This window comes from Topomyia yanbarensis, chromosome 3 (genome assembly GCF_030247195.1).
Source record: "Topomyia yanbarensis strain Yona2022 chromosome 3, ASM3024719v1, whole genome shotgun sequence".
Classification (NCBI taxonomy): Eukaryota; Metazoa; Arthropoda; class Insecta; order Diptera; family Culicidae; genus Topomyia; species Topomyia yanbarensis.
In genome coordinates, this window is record NC_080672.1 from 114238922 (window position 1) to 114262357 (window position 23436).

Consider the following 23436-nt stretch of genomic DNA (forward strand, 5'->3'; position numbering starts at 1 on the left):
TAAAATGCACAATTCAAACATTGAAAAACAATTAAATTGTACTGTCAAATCCAATTTAAAAATTCACCGTTTCTCCCGATTCATTTTGGAAATCGTGAAATTATGAATTGTTTTCGATGGCATTTTTTCAACTGTGAATATTGATTAAATTGGAGAATTTAAAGATTAACTTATAATACTGAGACTTAAAAACAAACCAAAGAATGTAATTATCTTCATCACACCAGCCGAACTTGGAGAAAAGAGGACGAGACAAATGTATGAAAAACGTCCAAAATAAGGATGGGTCAAAATAAGGCTGATTACCCTATCATTCGTTCTACAACAACAATTTCTATCTCTTTTGATTTCAGTCTAAATTTACAATGAATTTTTCTGCAGTCCGTTTTATAAGACGTCCATTGTTTGTCCAACTGGGAATATTTTCTACCAAATTAACAACTAATATTTTTTAGGTAGGAGTATTTTGTGACTTTATGAAAGTAAAGCTTTCACAGTTCGTGTTTTTATAGTGTAGGGTATTGCGATTTTTTAGAAATTCTCAGTCTCCCATCATATTGTGACAAGTGTCAAAGTTAGCTCAGATGCCAAATTTCGCATAGTTTGAGCTATTTTTGACCCCGCCAACTCCAATTGAAGCTTTTGTCATTGGCATTCTGGAAAAATATTAGAAAAAAAATAAATGAAAGGTTATAACTTTCGAGCTAGCCATTAGAAAATTAAATTTAATGCATTTTTAAGGAACAATCTTGGTATTTGAATAAGAATGTATCTGTTTCTTGAAAAATGCGAAGTTGGGGTTTCGGGATATGTGTTTTGTTCCCAAATTCCTCTATTTTTAATAACATTTCTGCTGTACATCATACATTTTTTTTGCAGTTTTTCTAATGTTTAATAACTCTGTACCGGTTCAGATTGGATGAATTCCTGATTAGATGTTATATGTAGAACGATTTTTTTCGTCAAATATGGCTTGATGATGAAATTCAACATGTGTTTATGTCACTGTATTTGTGTATAGAAGTACTGGAGTTTTTACTTTATTTTTTTCGGTGAATTTAAGTATTAAATTTTTACTACGTAAATGCGAAAAACATTCATTTCATTGCAAATATGAAAATTGAAAGAAAAAAACATACAACTTTATTATTTTTTTTTACAAAAAATGGTAAAAATAGAATTTACCGTGATGGGGATCCATCGTCGCAGCTTTGGGTGAAAGCTGCCGACACCGTGCGAATCAGCAACACATGTGACCATATATCACAGACGCTGAGACAGTCACAATAGTCGATAAAATTAAACACTCAGGCAGGCAATTGGTGAGGGAACAAATAAACAAAACTGGCTCATTCAATGAGTTTCAACGTCGCAAATGCTTAGTGTGCAAGTTTACCGTGACTTAGCTTTTTGTCGGTTCCGACAGCATGAAGTAACAAGTTACTTTACGCTTGTCCGGACATGCCGTAGACTCGGGTGATTCGCATTTCTAATGCCAAAAGATCTTGACTCCTACGGTAGCAGACAAAAAGTTAAGTCGCCGTTGAGCTCTAAGCTTGCATAAACTTTCTCCCTTCAATTCCTTGCTCTCCCTTGAGTACTATGGCTCTTAATATTGAAAATATATATTTCACCTTCCAGTACCTTGCTAATTAAATGCCGTAACGACTGTTGACAACTTTATTAATCCATTTTTTCAATTAAATGAAGGATAATTAAATTAAAAGTTTTCCTATCAATTGCTGAGGAAGAACGTTGTTGTATGTATAATGATGAAATACAGCTACATTTCATAGCACTTCAGCGCTATGCTAATATTTAGAAGAAAGACAATGTTTTACATTGTTTCGAAAGTATTTGTCTTAAAATGTACTGCAATTTATTAATAAAAATTACAAAAAGTTGATTTTTTTTCATAAATGCTTCATTCTGAGGAGTCCGTTAAAGTTAATTTTCGTGTAAATAAGAATAACGTTTAATTATATATGGTTATACAACATAAATTAAAAATTTTTCAAAACAATTTTTAAAAATGCATAAGTTTTACCGCATTTCCACGAGGTGCGGTACGGTAAATGCAGTACGGTTGCGGTTTTATTATTTTTTTTGCAGTTGCGATGCGGACTATCCATTTACCGCCCACATCCACACCGCGACGAACCCTAACCACAAGTACCACACTAATTCCATTCATTTGAAAAAATCGCGAACAACTAACAAATTGGCCAAAGATATCATAAAGCTAAAACAAACTATATGGGGCCATCAGTTTTATATTCCCAAATGCTGCTTTGGGACGCACTATGGTCAGCTTTCGATATGTACCGTAAAACGGGGTATCTTTGATCACCGGGGTAAGTTTGATCAAATGAGACTTTTTTCAGTATCGTACGATAAGAAGAATCCCTCTAAAAAAATCATCGAAACAAAATAAAAACCATATTCTTAACATGTTCAGCAGCTACCAGCAACCATTATTTCGTCATTTAATGTAAGATATGAACACAAATTCAAATTGAAAATGATACAATTTTCACGGATCGTATCAATCTGTTCAAACAATTTCTTGTATATTAATAAAAGTAATCAACTTCAACTAAACTGATCACTTTTTTAGAAACCGTAAATATTTTTGTCCAATAATTTATTTCAAAAAATCCGAGATTTTTGTTGTTAACTTAAAATTAAATAATTTTGACTATTTTCCTAAAAAATTCAATAAAAGTCTGCTGTATCCTTCCAGGCAACTTTATTCTCTCTCGAGACGTCACAATATCGGACCATGAAATCGCCTGTAGATATGCAATTTACAAAACATTTGGAGCGTTACTTCTCGTTTCGATACACATGTTTTGCTGATCAAAGTTACCCCGAAAACAACGAATGAAAATTTACAACTAATTTATTTTATTTTTATAGTAAATCGAAATAAATTACCAAGCAATTTGGACGTTTTCAATCTATGGGTATCAGTACTTGTTTCAAAAATGCAAACAGTTACATCTACCTAAATTGAAGAAAGTTATTCGAAAAACTGTATAAAGTTGATCAATGTTCCCCCGTTTTACGGTACTGAAAATTTTGTGCCAAGTTTTGAAGTGACGCCGTAATAATCGAAAGAGACGGGTCTCGCAATGGTACTAAGGCTCTATTGAAAATTTTCTTCAGAACTAGTCTTATTATGCAGTGTAGCGCATTTCTCTGTACTTGACACTAAAAGTGCACAGACTCTGGATCTTACTATAAAAATTGATTCCGTCAGACACATATTACACTGTTATCAGTTATATTACACATAAATAATACATTCCTATGCTTATTCTAATCATTAAATACAACACGTATAGAGTAAAATATAGTTAACCGTAAAGTGCATAACGCTGTTTTAAAATAACATTGCGAAAAGCATCTTAAAATGCTCACAGTATTGTATTGAAACTAAAGTCAAACGTGAAATAAATTGATACCTAAAATATCTATTGCACATTTTTTAAAAGACTTATTTTGTACAAAAACGGAACCCATTTGTTGCCAAAATCGGAGCATGCCAAAAAAGGAGCATGCCAAAAATGGAATCTTACTGTATAAATTGTATTGGATATATTGAAATGAAAGAAAAAATTCTGTATTCCTGTTATTCGGGGCCGACAAATGTGTCTAAAGATCGCTTGTCCAAAGGTGCACCTACTATCCCGGTGGTTTTCAACCTTTTTCGTTCCATGTACCGCTTTCCGAATATTGATCCCCATGATGAACCCCTTTTTTTAAAAATTCTTTGCCATTATTACCCCGTCAGAAAACAAAATGATTTTCATTTAGATGAAAACCATAATTTTACAATCAGAAACCAGTTCCTGAGCACTCTCCGCATCTCAATACTTGACAAACTGAAACAATGTATATAGAGTCATATGTCGGACAGAAATGTTAGGATCACAAGTTAAAATTTGACCCGTATAAGTCACCCCCTACAATAATCTAATTAACTCCTGTGGGTGAGTTCACCCCCGGTTGAAAACTACTGTACTATCCACACTCATCAAGCGACAGTGTCTACTGTCCAGTTGCCAACTCTAACCATCACAGTGCAGCTTTCTGCCCATAACAACGAACTTTCGCCCGCAAAAACAGGCGAAACGCACCAGAGAAGGCGAAAGCAAATCATGTGTCTTTTGTTTTCATGCGTATCGCGCGCACCACGTGCCATGCGCAAAACATCCCATGTGTTTCCTTCGATGGATATACACAGGGAAACGGGAGAAGGATGTGGGCAATGTTTTGGTTCTCACCTCACAACTGATAGTGGCACTCTACGTCAGAATTCATCGCTACCAACCGGAAGGAGATGAAATGTGCCAGTTGCTGTCCGTACACAATACGTATCCTTTTCTGAAGGCTGTTTGTGAGTACTCGCAAGCTGAGTTGACCAGTGTTCGTGTCTACTGCTGTTGCTGGCAGGCTGGCTCCGGAGTGAGTGCAGATATTTGCAAGAAGAAGGACGTGAAGAAAAAAAACTAAGGATCCGATAAAAAATTATGTTCTGCTTCACATATCCCCTGAATTTAGACTAATTGTGATATAGCCTGCTTTTTTGTTATCCTTTGTAAGCTTTCCAGCACTCGGTGTGTGGAAATGACTGTGAAAATAAATTCAAAACGGGTACTACAATGGAAGTAGTGAAAATTTTTCGATGCTCCCAACCCGTACTGGGTGTGTTTATTTTAGCGAGCTCAGCCATTTTGGATAATGATTTTTCTTCGACTTTGTAAAAATATGCGAGTTGGAGCGTTTAGGAAATGCTTAGTCAATGGTGTGATTAGATGTTAGGCTAAATGAATTATTCGCTGGTGTTTGAGTAGTAAAATTAATCCCGTGAAAGGATTGAAGAATGAGTAGAAGCCGTCGTTCTTCGTATGGGCATAGCCACTATCAGCATCAGTTTACTGTCACCTCAACCATCAACTACGGTGACGGGTTGTGTGATAATGGAGCCAGTGTTTCGCAAAACGATGCACCATCCCCCTCCAGATTTAGTGAATCATCATCCTATTCCAACCTTGGAACACGTCTGACGGCTTTCGTGTCTCCTGCTAGTAACGAGTGTTATCGAAATGATGAAAATTTGCGGCCCTGCTGTATGGCAGCACCACCATCTTCGGCAGCAACACAATCGAGCGATCGATATTCCACCAACTCTGCCCCCACATCTATCATCGCTTATCCTGATAATAGAAATGCACCACACCATCGCTCGATGTCACCTAGCTCCAGAACTCGCTACCCAGTCCCGGAACGATTTCGCGATCCTCCACCTCCGAAAACCGACCAATATGGAAACTATTTGATTAACAATCCTCCTTTAATGACCAGCTCCGAAAGTTACCAATATTTAACATCCACTGTACATACACCTGTTAAACGTTACATCCCGACGCCACCACCTCCCGAAAGTTATCAGCAGGAAATGGGCTTAGGACCGAGTTTGATGGCTGGACTAATCGCCTCGAAGGGAGGAATGAACATTATTAATCAGGCTGGCTCAAGGACACCCGTCGTTAGTACCCTTCCTTATCGTGTGAAAATCGAAACCAAAAATCCACAAGTGCAAAGTATAGCCGAAAATACGACAGATCACTATGCTACACCACCTCGTGCAAGACCCGTCAAATGCCAACAGCCCCTTTGTACATTCAGTCAGTCGGCTACGCTTGGACGACAGTCTCGTCAGTTATGCCCTACTGTTCCAGACTACTCCATGTTACGCACTCCCACGCCTGTAAGTATCATGAGTGAACCGATCGCAACGAACCTGACCGATGAGGAAAACTGTTACCACTGTAGTACCCTGCGTAGAGCTACTGGAGTACACCAGACTACGCAAACATCTGGTCCAATCAGTCCGCAACCGTTGTCCATCTCCTCGGTATCCATGTCCGAAATGGAACGTCAGTCGCCGCTAAGCCCACCGTCACTAGTATCGCATGCATCCTACTCCCATCAACATCCACTGATCGTATCCGGTGACGACGGCCGTAATTCGTCCTCCCTCATCATCTCCCAGTCGCATACTCTCAACAGCTCCTGTAGCAACCCATCCATTATTATCCAGTACCAACAGCAACACATCCAGCATCAACAGATCCAACAGCAGCCTCTCTATCAACAGCTTCAGCAACTACAGCAGCAACACGCACAGCATCAACAGCAACAACAATCACTACCGCTTCAGCAAATCCCAACTCCTAGACTACAAGCGGATTCCACTCCTTCTACACTTCAACGCAATGTGCAACCGTGTCGGGCTCGTCTATCGCATAAACAACGCATCAAAGAGTATCTTCGCCGCAGTACGGCGCAGTTTTTCGGGGTTGATCAACTAAACGAAGACTACGAGCAGCAGAAATGGGAGGATCGCCAAAAGCGACTCGCGGTTCGTCGGTTTGGAACGTTAAAGGAAGATGCCGTAGTTGGACGGGTTAACGAGGTACACGCCGAAATGTTGAATGAGCACAGTGACAGACCAGATGTTCTACCGGCACAAAGCCAGGACGAACCGGCAACGGAGCAGAATCGTCGTCAGAGATTCAACCCGTACTATCGGCACGATGGAACTGATGAGTTTCAGGTTGAACGGAAACAATCGGTTACGCAGATGATTGGCAGTGGCATCGTTTTTGTGGTACAGAGCTTGAGAAACCGTATTCCACGGAGACAAAAACAGTGGTCTAGGAGTTTTGCTCCGGCTCATGTTGCTCTGAACAATGACGACAATGATCTGTGCGATGGTTTGACACCGATTCAGGATGATGAGTTGTTTTTCGACATTCCAACAATTAGCAACCAACAGCAGATAGAGCAGGATCTTGGAGTCGACAATTCCCGGCAGATCTACGTGGTAGATGCGAATCATGCGACGATCGGGAATGGATGGCGAACGCGATCAGCGGAGATACAGATCCAGCAGCAACGACCGTCTCGTCCTGCCAGAAATGCACTTTATCAATACTATGGACAACGCATCACGACGCACATTTTGGACAGTGTATTGGACAATTCCAGGCGGATGTCGAACCACAGTATTAAACTGTTGAGGCCAAATTCTCTGGACGACCGCTACGATCATAGACCGTTTTTCACGTACTGGGTCAATACAACGCAGGTTCTAGTACTGCTGCTGACGCTTTTGTGTTACGGAATTGGACCGATTGGAATCGGGTATGAGCAGAAAAGTGCACAGGTTTTGGTTACGAGCTTAAGTTTGCAAACTGTAAGTACACCGAGCGTGTTTTTCAAAATTTGCCCAAAATTGATAATTGACCTTCACTTCAGGTGCAACATTACGAGCAACGAAATGTTTGGATTGGACCACGGGGTGATGATTTGGTACACGTGGGGGCTAAGTATGCAGCATGCATGCACAAAGACACAAAGGTGATGGAATTGATTTCGAAGACTCGAAAACAGGAACGGGAAACGGCATGTTGTATACGAAACGACGACTCCGGATGTGTTCAGAGTTCGCAAGCGGACTGTTCCGTGCGCGGTTTGTGGCCAACGGTGAGTTGAAAATGGTATTTTGTTTAAAGAATGTGTATTTAATGTTGCTTGTTACATAGACCATTTCGACATGGAAAAAGTGGTCTCCAGGTGATTCGGGTCCAGGAGGACGGATATCGGGTAGTGTTTGCGGCCTGGATCCAAAGTACTGTGAAGCTCCGGCTTCCGTAGCACCCCATGAATGGCCTGACGATATAACAAAATGGCCTATCTGTAGGAAAAATAATCAAGTATCGCAAAAATTTCGTTTCAAGGATCACACAGCGGAACACATGGTCTGCGAAGTTATTGGTCATCCGTGCTGTGTGGGAATCTCAGGGGAGTGTCGAATCGCTACCAGGGAGTACTGTGATTTTGTGCGAGGATATTTTCATGAAGAAGCCTCGTTGTGTTCACAGGTATTTTAATACTAATAGAAATACAGTTTGGCATTTGAATTTTGAACCTCTTGTCTTCCATAACAGGTTTCTTGTCTAAACGACGTGTGCGGAATGTACCCGTTCATTGCTACCGACATCCCGGATCAGTTCTATAGACTGTTCACGTCACTGTACCTTCACGCCGGTATTATGCACATAGTGCTAACCTTTGCCTTCCAGCATATCCTCCTATCGGATCTGGAGCGTTTGCTGGGCTCACTCCGGACGGCAATCTTGTACATCGGCTCAGGTGTAGCAGGGAACCTCACCAGTGCAATTTTTGTACCATACAGACCGGAGGTGCCTAAGTTGCCTTAGTTTAAGACGGACCTAAACAACATCACTTCTCTTTCAGGTTGGACCACTGCCATCGCTTGCGGGGACGATTTCCTCGCTTCTAACACTGCTGATCGTATGTCATTGGCGCAATCTCAAGCGGCCTCATCTAGCGCTGTTCAAACTTATCATAGTAGGCTTTTTAGTGTTCGGTATGGGTATGCTACCGTGGCAACAGAACTTCACTGGATTGGTGGCAGGATTATTATTCGGGATGACTTATACCCTTGCACTAACGCCGTACGTCCACGTGAGGAAGTACAGCAGGAAAAGAAAGGTTAGTAGTACATGCTTAAAACATATAAGGCTAACGTCATGAGTTCTAACTCAAAATTTATGCCCAGCGTTTTTTACTGACTTGGAATGTTTCCAAACAACGACAAGGTCGGATGATATTTCAAAAGTACACTGTAAGGACCATATTCAATTATTTCTTATGGTTTTTCAATTATCAATATCTTTATTGATTTAATGGGATTGAAAAGTGGCTCACATCGTTCTTTGGTTTAGATAGAGACCATTCATAAAATAAGACATGAATTTTCGAATTTTCAAATGTAACAGCCTCATTTGAATTTTCTTCTTTTGAATCAGGTAATATTTGTTTTACGCTCATAACTAAGAACATTGTTGCTACGTAGACATTCTGTATATAAGTAAAAAATGTGTGAATTAAAAATTACTCGAATCTATAAATATATAAATATATTCTCTGCAAAACAAACAAGCATTATTCGCTAGGTTACAGAGGTAATTCCTATAAATCTGCAACACATCAACCATACACTGTGATAGTATTTTTGACCACTTTTTCAGTGGAGCAGAGAAAGAGTGTGCTTTACTTGACTATATGGGACTGGGACTAGGTGTAAATTTAAAATTTGAAATTCGATCGGCGTCACGAAAATGTGGCATAATTTTAAACGACTGTAGCGCTGTTAATTATTGATTGCTTTGCGTCATTTAAATACCAATTGATTCAGAAAAGTTCAACTTAAAAATTTATTGCAACTTTAAATTAGTATTTCAACTCTATACTGAGCTTGAGCTTGAGCTTGTCCGACCACTCCTGGATGCTACTCCGTTATCGATCTGGACTAGCTGAAGTTTCACAGGGAATAAGTAGATAATTATGCTTGCGAATAGCAAAACTCCTGGTAATCCTAAAGTGTTTAATGGTCAATACCGGCGCCGGCCAGGCCCGTACGTAGATCGCGGAAGGAAAGGGAAGGCATGGTTAGTCCGATATTTACCTTTTGCTAGAGGCCGTATATATTACAGCGCACTCCACAAGTATCACGGAAGGAGGATATTTGTTAGTGAGTATAGAAGCTGGATCTTACTTCTTCTTTAGAGAGGTGAGTCCACAATTTGGACTATATATCGATCCATCAACTCATGGACCGAAGACCAACGGCTTCACTTCTCTTCCGAAGGAAAACGTGACCATAAATTTTTTCACTTCAGAAAAATCTCAACGAGCTCAGCTGGGATTGAACCCAGACCAACTGGAATGAGTGGCGGTCACACTTATCACTCAACTACCGGCGCCGTCTTTTCGCATTGTGCCCATTTTTTGTTGTAAAAAATAGTACTATTAAATTAGGAAGACTACTTGTAAGTATCATCCTGGAGAAAATGGTCAACCACGGAAGGGGAGCGTTTGTATGTGTGTACTGGAAGGATTTTGCTCGCAGTTCCAAGCGACAATGGCGAAACAGAAGCGAGATGGCGAATCGCTTGTTTATACCACTATGAGTCCTGCAGGCAAGGCTCAAATCGTTTCATAGGATTCTCCTCCTAGGATATGTTCACAATATTATTCTGCAAATTGAAAATAAAAACTTTTATGATTTGACGAAAGTAGAATGCCCGAGCAATTTTTTAGAGTGGATGTCTTCGGCAAAATTGTAAAATATTGTGGTTTTAATAACTTCGTCGAAGATACCACAGACATCAAAATTTTGAGGTGAAATTGTTGTTTTTTTTTTGTAAATATCTTTGTAAATTTCTTTCGACTTTTCCACGTTATAACCTTAATTGATTATTTTAATATGTTGTGCAAACTGGCAGGTATCACTAAAAACAACTTTTTGTTGATGGAACCAATATTGTAAAATCAATGTTTTGATTTCCAAAACTATTTTCCATTCAAATTTGCACTATTTTCATCATAGAGCTAAACTTTAACTATTCGGATATTCTATTATTCTACGAATAAATTTAGTATTAGTAGTAGTATTAGGAACAGGATATAGTGAGACTCATTATTTTAGTGATCATTTATGTATGACAGTTTATAACATAAAATGTATTTATAATATTTATGCCTTTCTCATATAAAAAGGTTATGCAATCACTCTGAAATTGCCAACGTAATTCCAGCCCAGAGAGCTTACTGTTATATACCATTCGGGAAATGTCTGTATGTATGTGTGCATGTGGAAAAAATGTCACCTTTGTTTCTCAGATATGGCTGGACCAATTTGCATAAACTTAGTTTCAAATGAAAGGAATAACCTTGGCTGCTATTAATTTTTTTATTGATTGGACTTCCGGTTACGGAGTTACGGGTTAAAGAGTGCAATCAAATTAAATTCCTATATAAACTGGTCGGTGTTAAGTCAGACCGGACTAAGTGACATTGAATTGATTCCGAGGAAAACGAGTTTAAAGTTTGAATCACGGCATTATTTACGTTATAATTCGAAATAATTTTTTGCCATAATTCTTGTTTACCATTTTGTAAGATTTTGCGGTTTAGTTCGGTCTGACTTAACACCAACCAACTGGTACCACCATGATATCAAAATGATGTAAAACTTATTAAAAGGGGGGCAAACCTAATTTGTTTTGCCAGTCTAGATCAATAATGACTAACCAAAATCGCTTTGACCACATTGGCCACATACGACGGTTCTTGTTTCCATATATGTAAGCAGGAACTGAAAAAAACTCTAAATTTCAAAATCGAATTTGTTTTTTTGATGCCAAATGTTTTAAAAATGCATGAAACGTCAAGATTTGATGTAATCTCGAAAAACACCCTTCCCTGAGTTTCCTTCCCCCCATCAATCCACCACCTCTCAAAGCCCCCAAACAGATCCCCATCAGACGTCCACCTCATGCACCCTCTTCAGACCCACCGCTCTCTCAACCCAATCACCCTCACCCAGTAGGCATACCAAGTTAGGCTGGGGGTGGTACTGTTGTCGGTTATTCATCCCCTTCACACCCCCCCCCCCCCACCCCCTCCTCGTATGATAAAAAAAGTTAATCGAGAGGCAGCATTGAGCTAATGCTGATTAAGCTAATTAAACATTATATATTTTTGTTTCAAGCAAGGGCGGATCCAGAATAAAATTTCCTAGTGGGTCTAAATTTTCAATTTCGAAATGAACACTTTATGAAATACGCAGTACCACAATAGATCTAAATACTGGTCGCAGTGGTTCATCTTCAACAAAAAAATGTAATACGCAGTTACCTCATTTAATAAAAACCAGTAAAAAATTTGGATTGAAATGATTTTGAGTTTGAAACTAGTTTCATTTTTTTAACAGGTTGAGAATTTTTGGCGGGGTCTTCGGGTCTTCTTCAATATCGCAGAAATTCAAGAGTCAAGAAAGTGTGCATGAACCCTACAGAGATAATTGTCGTCTACTTCAGAGAAAAAATTTCAATTTTATCATAAAAATTACCAATCAATTAGTGAATGTTACTATCAATCTTTCGATCTTGGCGAAAATATTTAACAAAAAATTTAGAAGAATTTTCGCTTTGTGCCCATATTTTGTTGTAAATAATAGCGCTATATAATTAGTAAAACTACTTGTAAGTTCTTGTAATGATCCTGGAGAAAATGGCCATAACTTTAACCTACTTGCACATTTCAAGACACTAAACGCGATATATTTTTTCGAATTAGAAAAGAAATCATCCAAAACGACTTACTTGGAGATTTCGATGACAATTTACGGCACAAGTTAGAAGGGAAAAACTTAAGTGTATTCTACTTCATTGCCCACGCACCCATCTTTTCACAAACTTGATTTCAAATGAAAGATATGACACTCCCATCAACCGCAATTGAATTTTCTTCAGATCTGACTTTTGGTTCTGGAGTCATAGGTTGGTTAGTATGGTCACACAGGATAAACTGTTACAATCGTAATACATCAGAGCAGCGATGCCAACATTCCAGTTTAAACTGGTTTCTTCCAGTTCTTTTCACTCGCTCCAATCAAATAGACAAATGTGTAGAGCGTCCAGTTTTTTTAAATATTGTCCAGTTTTATCAAGTTTTTTTCAGAAATATAGATTTGCAACGCAATAGTAGTTTATTATATAAAATAAATAAAATAGTCAAGATAACATACTATCTGGAGAATTTTCCAGTAATCGTATTTTGGTGCACCCTGTTATAGTTCAAGGCACATTCGAAATTGATATGCTATGGAGTGCAAGATTAGCAGATATCTTCAATTGAAATGGAGATGGTTTTTTATAGTCTTTTTTTCATATGGCACAGTTTTCTTAAAACTGGCAATTTATTAAAAAAATTGGTATCCCTGATTGAAAAGATTTTTTGGTTTTCGAACATTAAATGTCGAGTTTTTATGTAATCTCAAAAAAAAATTGACAAGATCGACTTTTTGAGACTTATCTTATTTTACAACTTTTTGCCTTTCTCATATAAAGAAAGACTATGCAATCACTCCAAAAGTCAGCTTTCTAACCGAGGTCTAGAGGTCCGAGTGTCACATACCATTCGATTCAGTTCGTCGAGATCGTAAAATGTTTGTGTGTGTCAAATAATGTCACTCAATTTTCTCACAGATGGCTGAACCGATTAGCAGTTTCAAGTAAACGCTATAACGCTCCCATAAGCTGCTATTGAATTTTTAGTTGATCTAACTTCCGGTTCCGGAGTTACGGGTTGAAGAGTGCGGTCACACAGAAAATTCCCAGAAAATTTAAAACGGTTCAACTTTAATTGGATTTGCAGGTATAGATCAATAATGACCAATCCAAGTAACATTGACCACATTGGCCACCTATGACGGTTCTTGATGCACCCGGGTAACTTGCCATGTTCCTAAGCTAATATCACACCTATTTCCCAACAAGCTCTTACCCGATTTTCACAAACTTGATTTCAAATGAAAGTGATAATACGTCCATTGACTGGTATTGAATTTCATTCAGTTCGGGCTGATTTGTTTTCCAAAGGAAATAATCTCCGAGTGAGAGTTTCTTGTGCTTTTTATCAGTCCAGGGAGCCGACCGATTTTTAAAAATCACCTTTTCTCCCGATATTGATATGTAGTCTCCGGACATCTGACTAGAAACCGACTAAAATGACAATTCTTCCGTTTCAATATTTGTGGCTGAAATTAGCGATTAGGTTAGCTGCTGAAATCTACTAAAGTTTGCAAATGGTACCTGGGATTTCAAACAGTTAGGGGCCGTTCATATACCACGCGGACAAAAAAACTTTCGTTTTCAACCCCTTCCGTGGTCAAGCGTGGACAATTCCTGTACCCCTACCCCCTCCCTACGATGTCCACGTGGACTTTCCAAAAAAATTTCCGGTGGTTTCATAAAAATGGGTTTTTAGAAAATTTTCCAAAGAGTTAGACTACTATGATACTGAAGAACTTAATGCAAATCGTTCATACTTCAACCACAGAAAGTCATAAGTCGTTTTTCATTGAAAAACACAGGGGCTGTGGATTGCACTGGTTTTGCACTTTCTAGCAGAAATGGGAATGAAACACGTCTGGTGGCCTGCTCTTCTGCTAGAAAATGCAACACCGGTGAAATCTACCGCCCGGAGTTTTTCAATGAAAAACCACAATAGAAAAAAAAATTGAAATTTCTATGGAAATAACTCATTTCTGAACGACATTATGATCTTTTATATTTACGTTTTAAAGATTCACCATAATAAAACAAAATTGAAGTAACCTTTGGATCCTTGAATTGGTTCTTTATTTCAAGCACAAGCTTTCAAATCCAAAATTAGTGGTATTTGACGAAGTTACAGAGGATTGAATCAAATGATTCAGGGGGAATTTTTTGCGGATTTTGTTTCGTTCGATTTCGTCTGATTTTTTTATGATAGTTACCATCGATGTTCGACTCAGTGGCGGCGCTAAGGGGGGGGCGAAGGGGGCAAGCGCCCCGAGCGGCAAAATCAGGAGGCGGCATTTCCTGCTCAACAAATTTTTATATTTTAATAATTGTTCAAGTTTCATTAATCTCGATAAAAATCAAGTGCGGGTGAAACGCTTGAATGTACATCATTTTCGCGTCTGTTAACGATTAAAAAGGTAGGGGATCGGGACTGACGGATGCGATCGAACAAAACTATACACATATTTCTCAGTCTCAAAAGATTCAACTGAGATAAGTTTCCGAGTGCACTTGGAGTCGTGGGAGTATGCAGACTAATTTGCTGGAATTAAACTAGGAAGCTCTATCATATACAGGGTGTTTGGTTCATCGTTATCAAATCTATCAAATCTCAAATATTTCAAAGTTATTTAACTTTTTCTGTAAACATCTTGTTTGTCTTTTAACGTCTCTAACTTAAAAAGTATACTTTGTGTTTTCATTTTTTTATGTGTTACGGGTACGTTGGTCCAGCATAGCCGACAAGCCAACCGGTCTAATAAGTGTTCTATAGAAGGTTAGTTTCGTGCGGTAGCGTACGTTTTTCGACCGAATGGTTTTTTTTGGAACCGGCGATTAGCAAGGGGTAAGCAAACCAACATTTTTTGTTCACTGATTTCTAGACGGAAGATTATCCGAGAGCTTAAAAATTATATGGCCGTTGGGAAGACAAGACGCACCCGGCGTTTGAAAATACTTCTTTAGAAATTACTTTATAAATTTATTTTCAGTCCGAAATATCATATTTGAATTCAAAAACAAGGAAATATTTGCATATTTTTAGACTACTCAAAAATTTTCAAGCGAACTAGAATTATTTCACATGAATTATTTATTTTTTACTTATTTTATGTGTCTGTAGCAAAAAAAGACCCACATTGGCCCACTTATTTCTCATCGTGGTTATAAAGTTGAAGGTACCTCTCTACTCGTCACAAAAAAATTCTAGCTGCCGTCATCCGCTGCTTCATGGGTTATTACAAATTTTGTGGAACATATTTTTTTAATATTTATGATGAAAACACCCTTTAAATGTCATGATAACATCTATCACTCTTAAAAACTTGTTTAAATATTGTATATTTCCAGAGATTTAGGAATAAAATATTTTAATCCAGAGATTTTTTGATAAAAAAATGTTAAAATGTTATTTTCTCGAGATTTTTTAATGTCATGTAGCCATCTATATAGGTTATAAAGCAAAAGTGTCTTTGGTACATATGCTAAAAATATCAAAACAAACAAGTTTACCGAAGGCAGTTTTTTAATAGAACGCCTCTGTCAAAGGAATAGAATTGATCTATATCGGTTTCTACTTATTTGTTTATTTGTTTAATACTAGAGGGTTTGAGCGTCGAAAATTTCATTCTGCCCCACTGTGTGCCGCCTACAAGGTAGTCCTCGTGTTCCAATGTGCTGGAGTCAAGGTGTGGCAATGTTATTGCTCTCTCGCTCGGTATCTGTAAAGAATGTGGATATATGGAAAAAAAATATGGAGTCGAAATTTATTACGTAATTAATTTACAGAAATTGAGTGAGAGCATTACCTCACCTTAGAATCCAGTACATTGCTCGTGTTCTGTTGAGGAGACTGCGCCTGTTAGCTGAATACTTTGTCGGCGAATATCAAAGTGGGTTTCGAGAAGGACGATCAACGACGGACCAAATGCGACAAATACTGGATATATTCCGGGAATACAACTTGCGGACTCACTATCTGTTTGTGGATTGCAGGGCGGCACACGATTCAGTAAAACGAAATGAACTGTTGCAGATAATGGTTGAGCATGGTTTCCCGACAAAACTGATTAAACTAATTCGTATAACGATGGATGGGATAAAATCAAGCGATACGAAGATCTGATATACAAAGAAACGAGATCTCACATGCTTTTCGGCCTTGCGATCAATATCGACATCATTGGCGTTGATTGCAGTGCAGTGGAAGAGGCATTGTTGCCTTTTAAAAGGGAAGCTGCAAGAATCGGACTGACTATAAACTCTGACAAGACAAAGTACATGGTAGCTGGTAGAGAACGTGCAGTCGTGTTGGGTTCGAGGTGGAAATCGATGGGGTACGCTACCACAAATTCATATATCTTAGAACCCTTGTGACATATGATAACGATGTTTGCCGCGAAAGAGAAATTCATGTTGCTACTGCGAATATGGTTTACGTAGTCAGCTAAAGTCCCACAGCCTAAGGATGCGCGCAAAATTTGCTCTATTCAAATCGCTGATACTCCTTGTCGCTCTGTACTGCCATGAGGCATGGATGTTGTAGGAAGCAGGATATCGAGTGCTCGGTTTGTTTGGGAGAAGAATTTTGCGTTCAATACCCGGCAGCACAGTAGAAAATGGAGAATGGCGCAGACGCATGAACCTGCAACTGTACCAAGTATACAACCATGCTGACATTGGAAGGCTATCAGCGTGGTTGTATACTTGGCAGACTATAGTGAACTGGGCTTGTAGTGCGGAATGACGAAAGAGAAACCAGTGAAAGTTATGACCTGGAAGAGGTTGTCGACTTCGGGGCAAACCCCGCTCTCGCTGGCTGTGCACAATTGAGGAAGATGCGCGTGCGGTGGGCGTACATGGTACTGGCGGTCCAAGATCAAAAAACTTTGAAATCTAAAATACATTCAATTATGATTCGGATTATCCGGATTGTTTGATCACTAGATCACTAGGATAATGATGACGATTGTTAGTTTGTTTATGGAAATTCGAAAATATGACAGATGCATCTTGGCCGCCATTTCACCTAGGGACCTTTGGGAGCTGAGGGACGTTTGGGAGCTGAGGCATGAGCTAGAAACTGGCGAATACTGGTAAGTATTCACCATTCGGCGACCTTGTTATTAGTATAAAAATACTACAAATACTATTAAAAAAATTGTTGACTCTTGTACCATAATGAATAATTACATGGTGCCGCAAAATAAAAAAAAAGAATGTAACTTTTCAAGTGATCCAGAAAAGGTTGCAGGTCTGGTCAAATACAATACAAACCTACGTTTGATCAAATTAATATACCCTTAAAACATTGATTTAGAGCAAAAAACTATTTCTCAGGTCTAAAAAAATTAGTTACGCGCTCATTTGTTATGTTCTTTTGTTGAAAGTATTATGCGGTATTTTTCATAACAATCAGTTGAAAAATAGTAGTGTTATTCATTTTTTTCTCCAAATTATAAAGTTGATGGCATGAACTTTTAAGGGGACGGTTTCATATAAAATTTTCAAAAAATCGATTTTTTTTGCTCGATTACGTATACATTTAAAAGTATATGTGTAAACTTTGAAGTTAAAATTAGGAAAAACAACGGAAGCTATGATTATATAATCCGATAGTTCTCGCAATGCCTCACTAATCCCTTAAGAGTTCATGCAAGTAAGTATCTAATTTGGAGAAACAAAAATTAACTTTATCATTCTTAACCGTATTTGGAGATAAACGGATCGTTAAATGCTGAACTAAATCTCTCTAAATTTTTAATAAAATAAGAAAGTTGAGTAATTTTCCTAATGTTCACGAAAAAATCGCAAAATATTGATTGTTTACAAATTGTTGTCCCAAACTCGCAGAGTATTTTAACCAAAAGAACATAAATTAGCATACCGTTGGAAAAGTCTTTTTTTCAGAACACAGAATTTGAAAATCGGTTAAGAAATAACAGTGTAGATTTTGAGGGAATACAGCATTTATATACATTATTTTGAATTGCATTTGATGAGATCTTCAACCTATTCTAGGTCAATTGAAAAGTACAAAATCACTATAGTACCGTGTTATTTGTAATACTCCAAAGGCAAGAAGAAAGTGAACATTGTGATAATTTAGTATGAAAAGTTAATATTTATATAATATACATTAACCCATTCAGGTCCGACATTTCCCTGGCGCATATACGGCTCCAAAACAACTGTGGGGATCAAGGAGCATGAAAAACCTGATTCAGGTTCTTCTTTAGCAGTGCTGCAAGCTACTCAAAATTTACCATCCGATGCTCAATACAATTGCCCTACAATATTTACAATAATCAAATTGTATGGAAAAAGTAGTCGAAGACAGCCTAAATTGATAGGGTTTATCAGTTTTCTATAAGAATTCGAGTCATCATAAATTTATCAAAAATTTATGTTACGCCCTTAACAGAAACTGTCCTTGGCAGCACTGCTCCAGCGGGATCTAGCCAGATAAATTGCACTTACTTCAGTTCTACGAATAATACGTTTATATGGTAGTGCTCAAATGAAATTTAATAATCGCAATAATAAATTTTATAAGCTAGTCTTGCTTTAGCCAAAACTTATAGATGGAAATGGGTTCAATGCGGTTAAAGGTATTTAAAGTTTCTCTGATCGTTTAGCTAGAGAATTTAAAAAAAGACATGGTTGATCGCCAGTAATTCGCAAGAATTATATTTTAAAATGATTTGTCGCATTCTTTGATCAGTGTTTTTAAATATGTAGGTTTTGAAAACACGTTAACTTTTTAAAAAAATTTGTGATGTATTCAATAGAAACTTTTTAGGAACTTCTAAGTAGAAAATTAATTATTCTTGCACTTAAATTTCATACTAATATCTTATATTTTATAGAGGACCTACCAATAGTGCGGCGCGAACATGTGAGCGGAGTCGTAGCGCACCCTTTCACGAGGGCATTTATGCGCAGCACTGCCGCCATGAAAAAATATTTACAATAAAATGTGAAAAAGTTCATTTTCATGTAGACATTTTCTAATACTTTTATCATATTTATTTCATATAGGTGGGACAAAATCTAACTCTTTTAAAAATTCATTATAAAAGGGGCGGCAATTTAAATTTTTTGCCCCGAGCGGCAAAACACCTCGCGCCGCCACTGGTTCGACTCACGCTATGCTGTTATAAGCACTATTTCAAAATCTTGAAAAAAATAAAGGTAGTATTTAAACTGATAGGACATAACTTTTCCGAAGACACGATCTTACTATCTCGTTCTATTAAAAAGTTGATAACAGCGCCGCCCTAGTGACTGAATTGCGAACTAATATGATGCAACCAAATAAAGCGCTTGCTGTATGGCAACTTTTCCGAAGACACCATAACTATAACAAATGATAATAATTGATACAATGTTTTATTCAATTTCCGACCACGATGTACCGTTTTTCTATTGATCCCACATTGTTTGGTCAACATTCAATGTAGAGACATGACACTTTCACTGAAATTTTCAAAAAATACGCTCAACAATAAACATTCGTGCCAGAAATATATTAGATAGATAATAGCCAAGTATGTGAGCGGCACTCACCTTCGGAAAGATTTTTTGGGATTTTTTGGATACCAGCCAGTACAGGTATACCTCGTTTTAACATACTCACGATTTAACATACCCTCGATTTAACATATTTCGATTTAACGTAATTTTTACCTCGATTTAACATACATGCAAAAAAATTTTAATGTCAATGTTACTAAAATGAAATGTTAAGAATCAATATCAATTTTATTCTATGATCCACTTCCAATGCTTAACCCATTCATGCCCATGTTGTTTGTGGACAACAACGTTTTTAAACAGCTATAACTTTTGTTTGAGACAAGATTTCTTCACAAAAACAATAAGGCTAATAAATGTGACTATTGATCTTCATTTGAGTACTAAAAGTTGCAAGGATCAGCTCTAGAACTGAAGTTATTGCAATTAGTCTGATTGGATTCCGATGTAGCAGTGCTGCCAGGAACAGTTTATGTTGACGACAGAAAATGAATTTTTCATATATCTTTGTTACGTAGCAATATTTTCGAAAACTAATAAAACTTGTCATTTTAGACTGTCTTTGGGTACCTTTTCCACATAATTGGACTATTGTAAATATTCTAGAAGGGTTGCATTGAGCATTAGAAGGTAAAAATTGAGCAGCTTCTAGCACTGCAAGGGAAGCACCTATCTTTATGAAAAAAGGCTTTTCGTGTTTCTTGATCCCACTGTTTTCAAGGAAAAACAGTTTTGAAAACATACATGCACTAGACAAAAGTTGGGCATGAAAGGGTTAAAGAAACATAATTTATTTTCGTTTTTTCGCTAGATTATGTTTAAGATTCTGAGATACAAAAACATTCGTATTTTGATACCGCACAGCAAAATGAATACACGAATTTGTGGTTCGCGTTATTTCCTGATAATAATTTTATGGGTTTTTATGTGTAAGTTAAAAATAGATAACTGGAAAGATATGGTTGATGGAAGGTATAGGGCGCTAAAGATAATATCTTTTCTCAGGCTGTATTGAACAGGTGAATTTCTCAGTGCATGTGGACATTTTTCAAAAAAAAACTTCATTATGGATCGATTCCTCTTGCAAAAAAATGCAATAGACGATAATGATGGAAGATACAAGTCTTCCTTCAATGTACGACACCTGGTAAGCTCACGGTGTTTATTTATCAATACCGGTGCCAGTCATTACTTAATCTAAACAGAAGAAGCACACAAAAGCAAGTAGACACTGATTGTGATTATATTATTCATGTATTACTGCGTATTCTGTATATCTGTATATATTAATCTTAACAACTGCAACGGGTAGAGAATGGTCGTTAGTAGAGATTGGGATTCGAATAATCTGTACTGGCATTTGCGTACGATTTAAGATGATCGAGGACTCTGGATACTTGCCCCCCAGGAGTACCATAATAAATGTTCACGTTTAAATAGAAATCTAGGGTATAGATCCAATAAATAATAAGCTAATAAAATATGTAAAAAAGAGATAGATCCAAAAAAATGAAAAGAAGATTTCCGTCTTTGTCGCCTGTTACAACGTGGGAGTAGGAAACCAGTGGATCAATTCTTGCCTTTAGACATCTCATGCTACGCGGCTATTTTGGAGATCGATAATAGAGACATCAACATTCCAGTGAATTCCACCTCCTCGTCGTACATAAGGATTAAACAAATTTTTTAAAAATATTTTTGTATTGTAATTAAAATGTCATATTCATTCTGATGAGTTCGACTTTTAAACTGAGGTATTGTATCTGTCGTGCACAAAATTATTTAATCCAACTTTTCCTTAAGGAGAACTATAGCGCTACAATGGCTCGATTTGGTTGTTTTTTCTGCAAGTAGAACTCCTGTGCTTACAAAACTTCGTGACTAGTCGTTTGCTCGTGAACTCAAGTAGTGTTCTCTTTTTGAATTCTGCGAGTATCTGACGGACAGGTTGGTCTACCAAGATAAAGATGAGACAAAATAGAAACACAAATTTTCTCACTAACTAAAATTAGGCTTTGTGCTCTTCATGTACACAATGGTTAATCCAAATTTGTTGACTATTCTTATAAGTTATCCTGAATTCTGAGAAAATTTTGCGACGAAATTTATGAAATGAATATCTGTTAGAATTGGCGAATACTTGGCAAGGTTAAGATAAATATGTTGTTTATGTTCAGAAGAGCAATCTAATTGTTTAATTGTGAATATGTGGTTTCTATGTCACTGTTAGGTGGATACAATCAGTAATATCCTCGTAAATATTTCGTGTGATGAATAAAAAAGAATTCTATTCGAAAACAAATATTTCTTTTGTGTTTCGATTTTACATAAAATTCGATTTAGCGTACATGATTGAATCGGAAAATGTATGTTAAATCGAGGTATACCTGTACTGGGATTTCATCCATGGTCCACTTTGACTGTTAATAACAAAAAATCTAAAAATCATTTTCAAATTTCTCAAAAACCTTACCCGTGTATTGCTTAGATCTGTTAAAATGCAACAAAATCCATTGCCAAATTGTTTGGAGCTATTTACTCATTCGATATTCCGAAAAAATATAAATTTGTGCTATCTAATGTATATCATTTACTGCTCTAAGATTTAGTTTTCATTATGTTTGAACCCCAATCATCTAACGGTGCTGGTGGTTAAGTGGTAAGCATGATGGTCTGGATTTAATCCGAGCCGTGGTTGTTGAAAATTTATGAGGTGAAAAATCTGTGGTCTTGTCTGACTTCAAAAGGGAAGTAGAGCCGTTGATTCATGTATTCTCATTGGCATCGCTGATAGGCATTCAGTGTGGACAGAGGACGACGGGAAATAAAAATGAATAAAAAACCACATTCATCTACAAAATATCTGGAGTCCTTGTTGTAAACTGTAATGATATGGATAAATGTGCAACTCTTTTCGAATATACGCTGCAAATAGTAACTTTATGTCTAACCTGTGATTTTTTCTAAATATTCCAGATCAACCTCATATGGACTTGTTTCGTGTTTCAGTTCACGCTATACGCCTTTATGTTCCTAGCGTTCTATCTGTTTTCGGCACCATTTTCGCTCAATTTCGTCGACGGCAATCAGATCGCCAGCGTGAACGACCACGGCGGTTTGCATGACCATTTCAACCCATACGACACGTTCAATTATTTCAACAACAAAAATGCTGACAGCACGGGCTCGGGCTCCGGCACCGGATCTAATGGCGGACCCGGAGGAGGAGGAGGAGGAGGACGCGGCGACGGCGGAGGGCGGTACGGGAACGGGGGTGGCGCTATCAGTATGTCGGGTGGAACGATAAAAAATATTCCGAAACCGAAATACAATAATATGCAAAGTAGTAGCAGTAGCAGCAGTAATGGCGGCAGCAGAAGCAACAACGCTAATCTCAACGCTAAAACCAATAGCCATACTCATAAACAGGTAGCTATATGTGAGAAGGGACAGTGCAATCCGCGTCCGAACGCATGACGTCGATGTGTTCTATGGTTTGCTCCGTTGCAGTTGGTTTACGTTCTTTCCATTCTGGTCATGATTATTGTAACGTTACACGATAACGAATATATACTGATATACTATATATACTGGTGAATAAAGAACGCAGGTAGCGAAAGCCATGTACACGTCAGATTTGGTGGACAGTTATTTAGAATCAGTTTAATCAGGA

At 37.6% G+C, this 23436-nt stretch overlaps 1 protein-coding gene across 2 annotated transcripts; it reads left to right on the forward strand.

The window, feature by feature from the left end:
* The first annotated feature begins 4387 nt into the window (after positions 1–4387).
* LOC131688546 (inactive rhomboid protein 1-like) lies at positions 4388–23414 on the forward strand. 2 transcript variants are annotated; one of them, XM_058972861.1, is made up of 7 exons: positions 4388–5776; positions 6167–7267; positions 7330–7557; positions 7617–7955; positions 8022–8276; positions 8332–8589; positions 22740–23414. In XM_058972861.1, the coding sequence occupies exons 1-7, from the start codon at positions 4889–4891 to the stop codon at positions 23238–23240; spliced, it is 3570 nt and encodes a 1189-aa protein (XP_058828844.1). In that variant the 5' UTR covers positions 4388–4888; the 3' UTR covers positions 23241–23414. The 2 variants fall into 2 exon arrangements, with proteins under 2 accessions (XP_058828844.1, XP_058828843.1); XM_058972860.1 differs by having other exon boundaries at positions 4388–7267.
* The last annotated feature ends 22 nt before the right edge of the window (positions 23415–23436 follow it).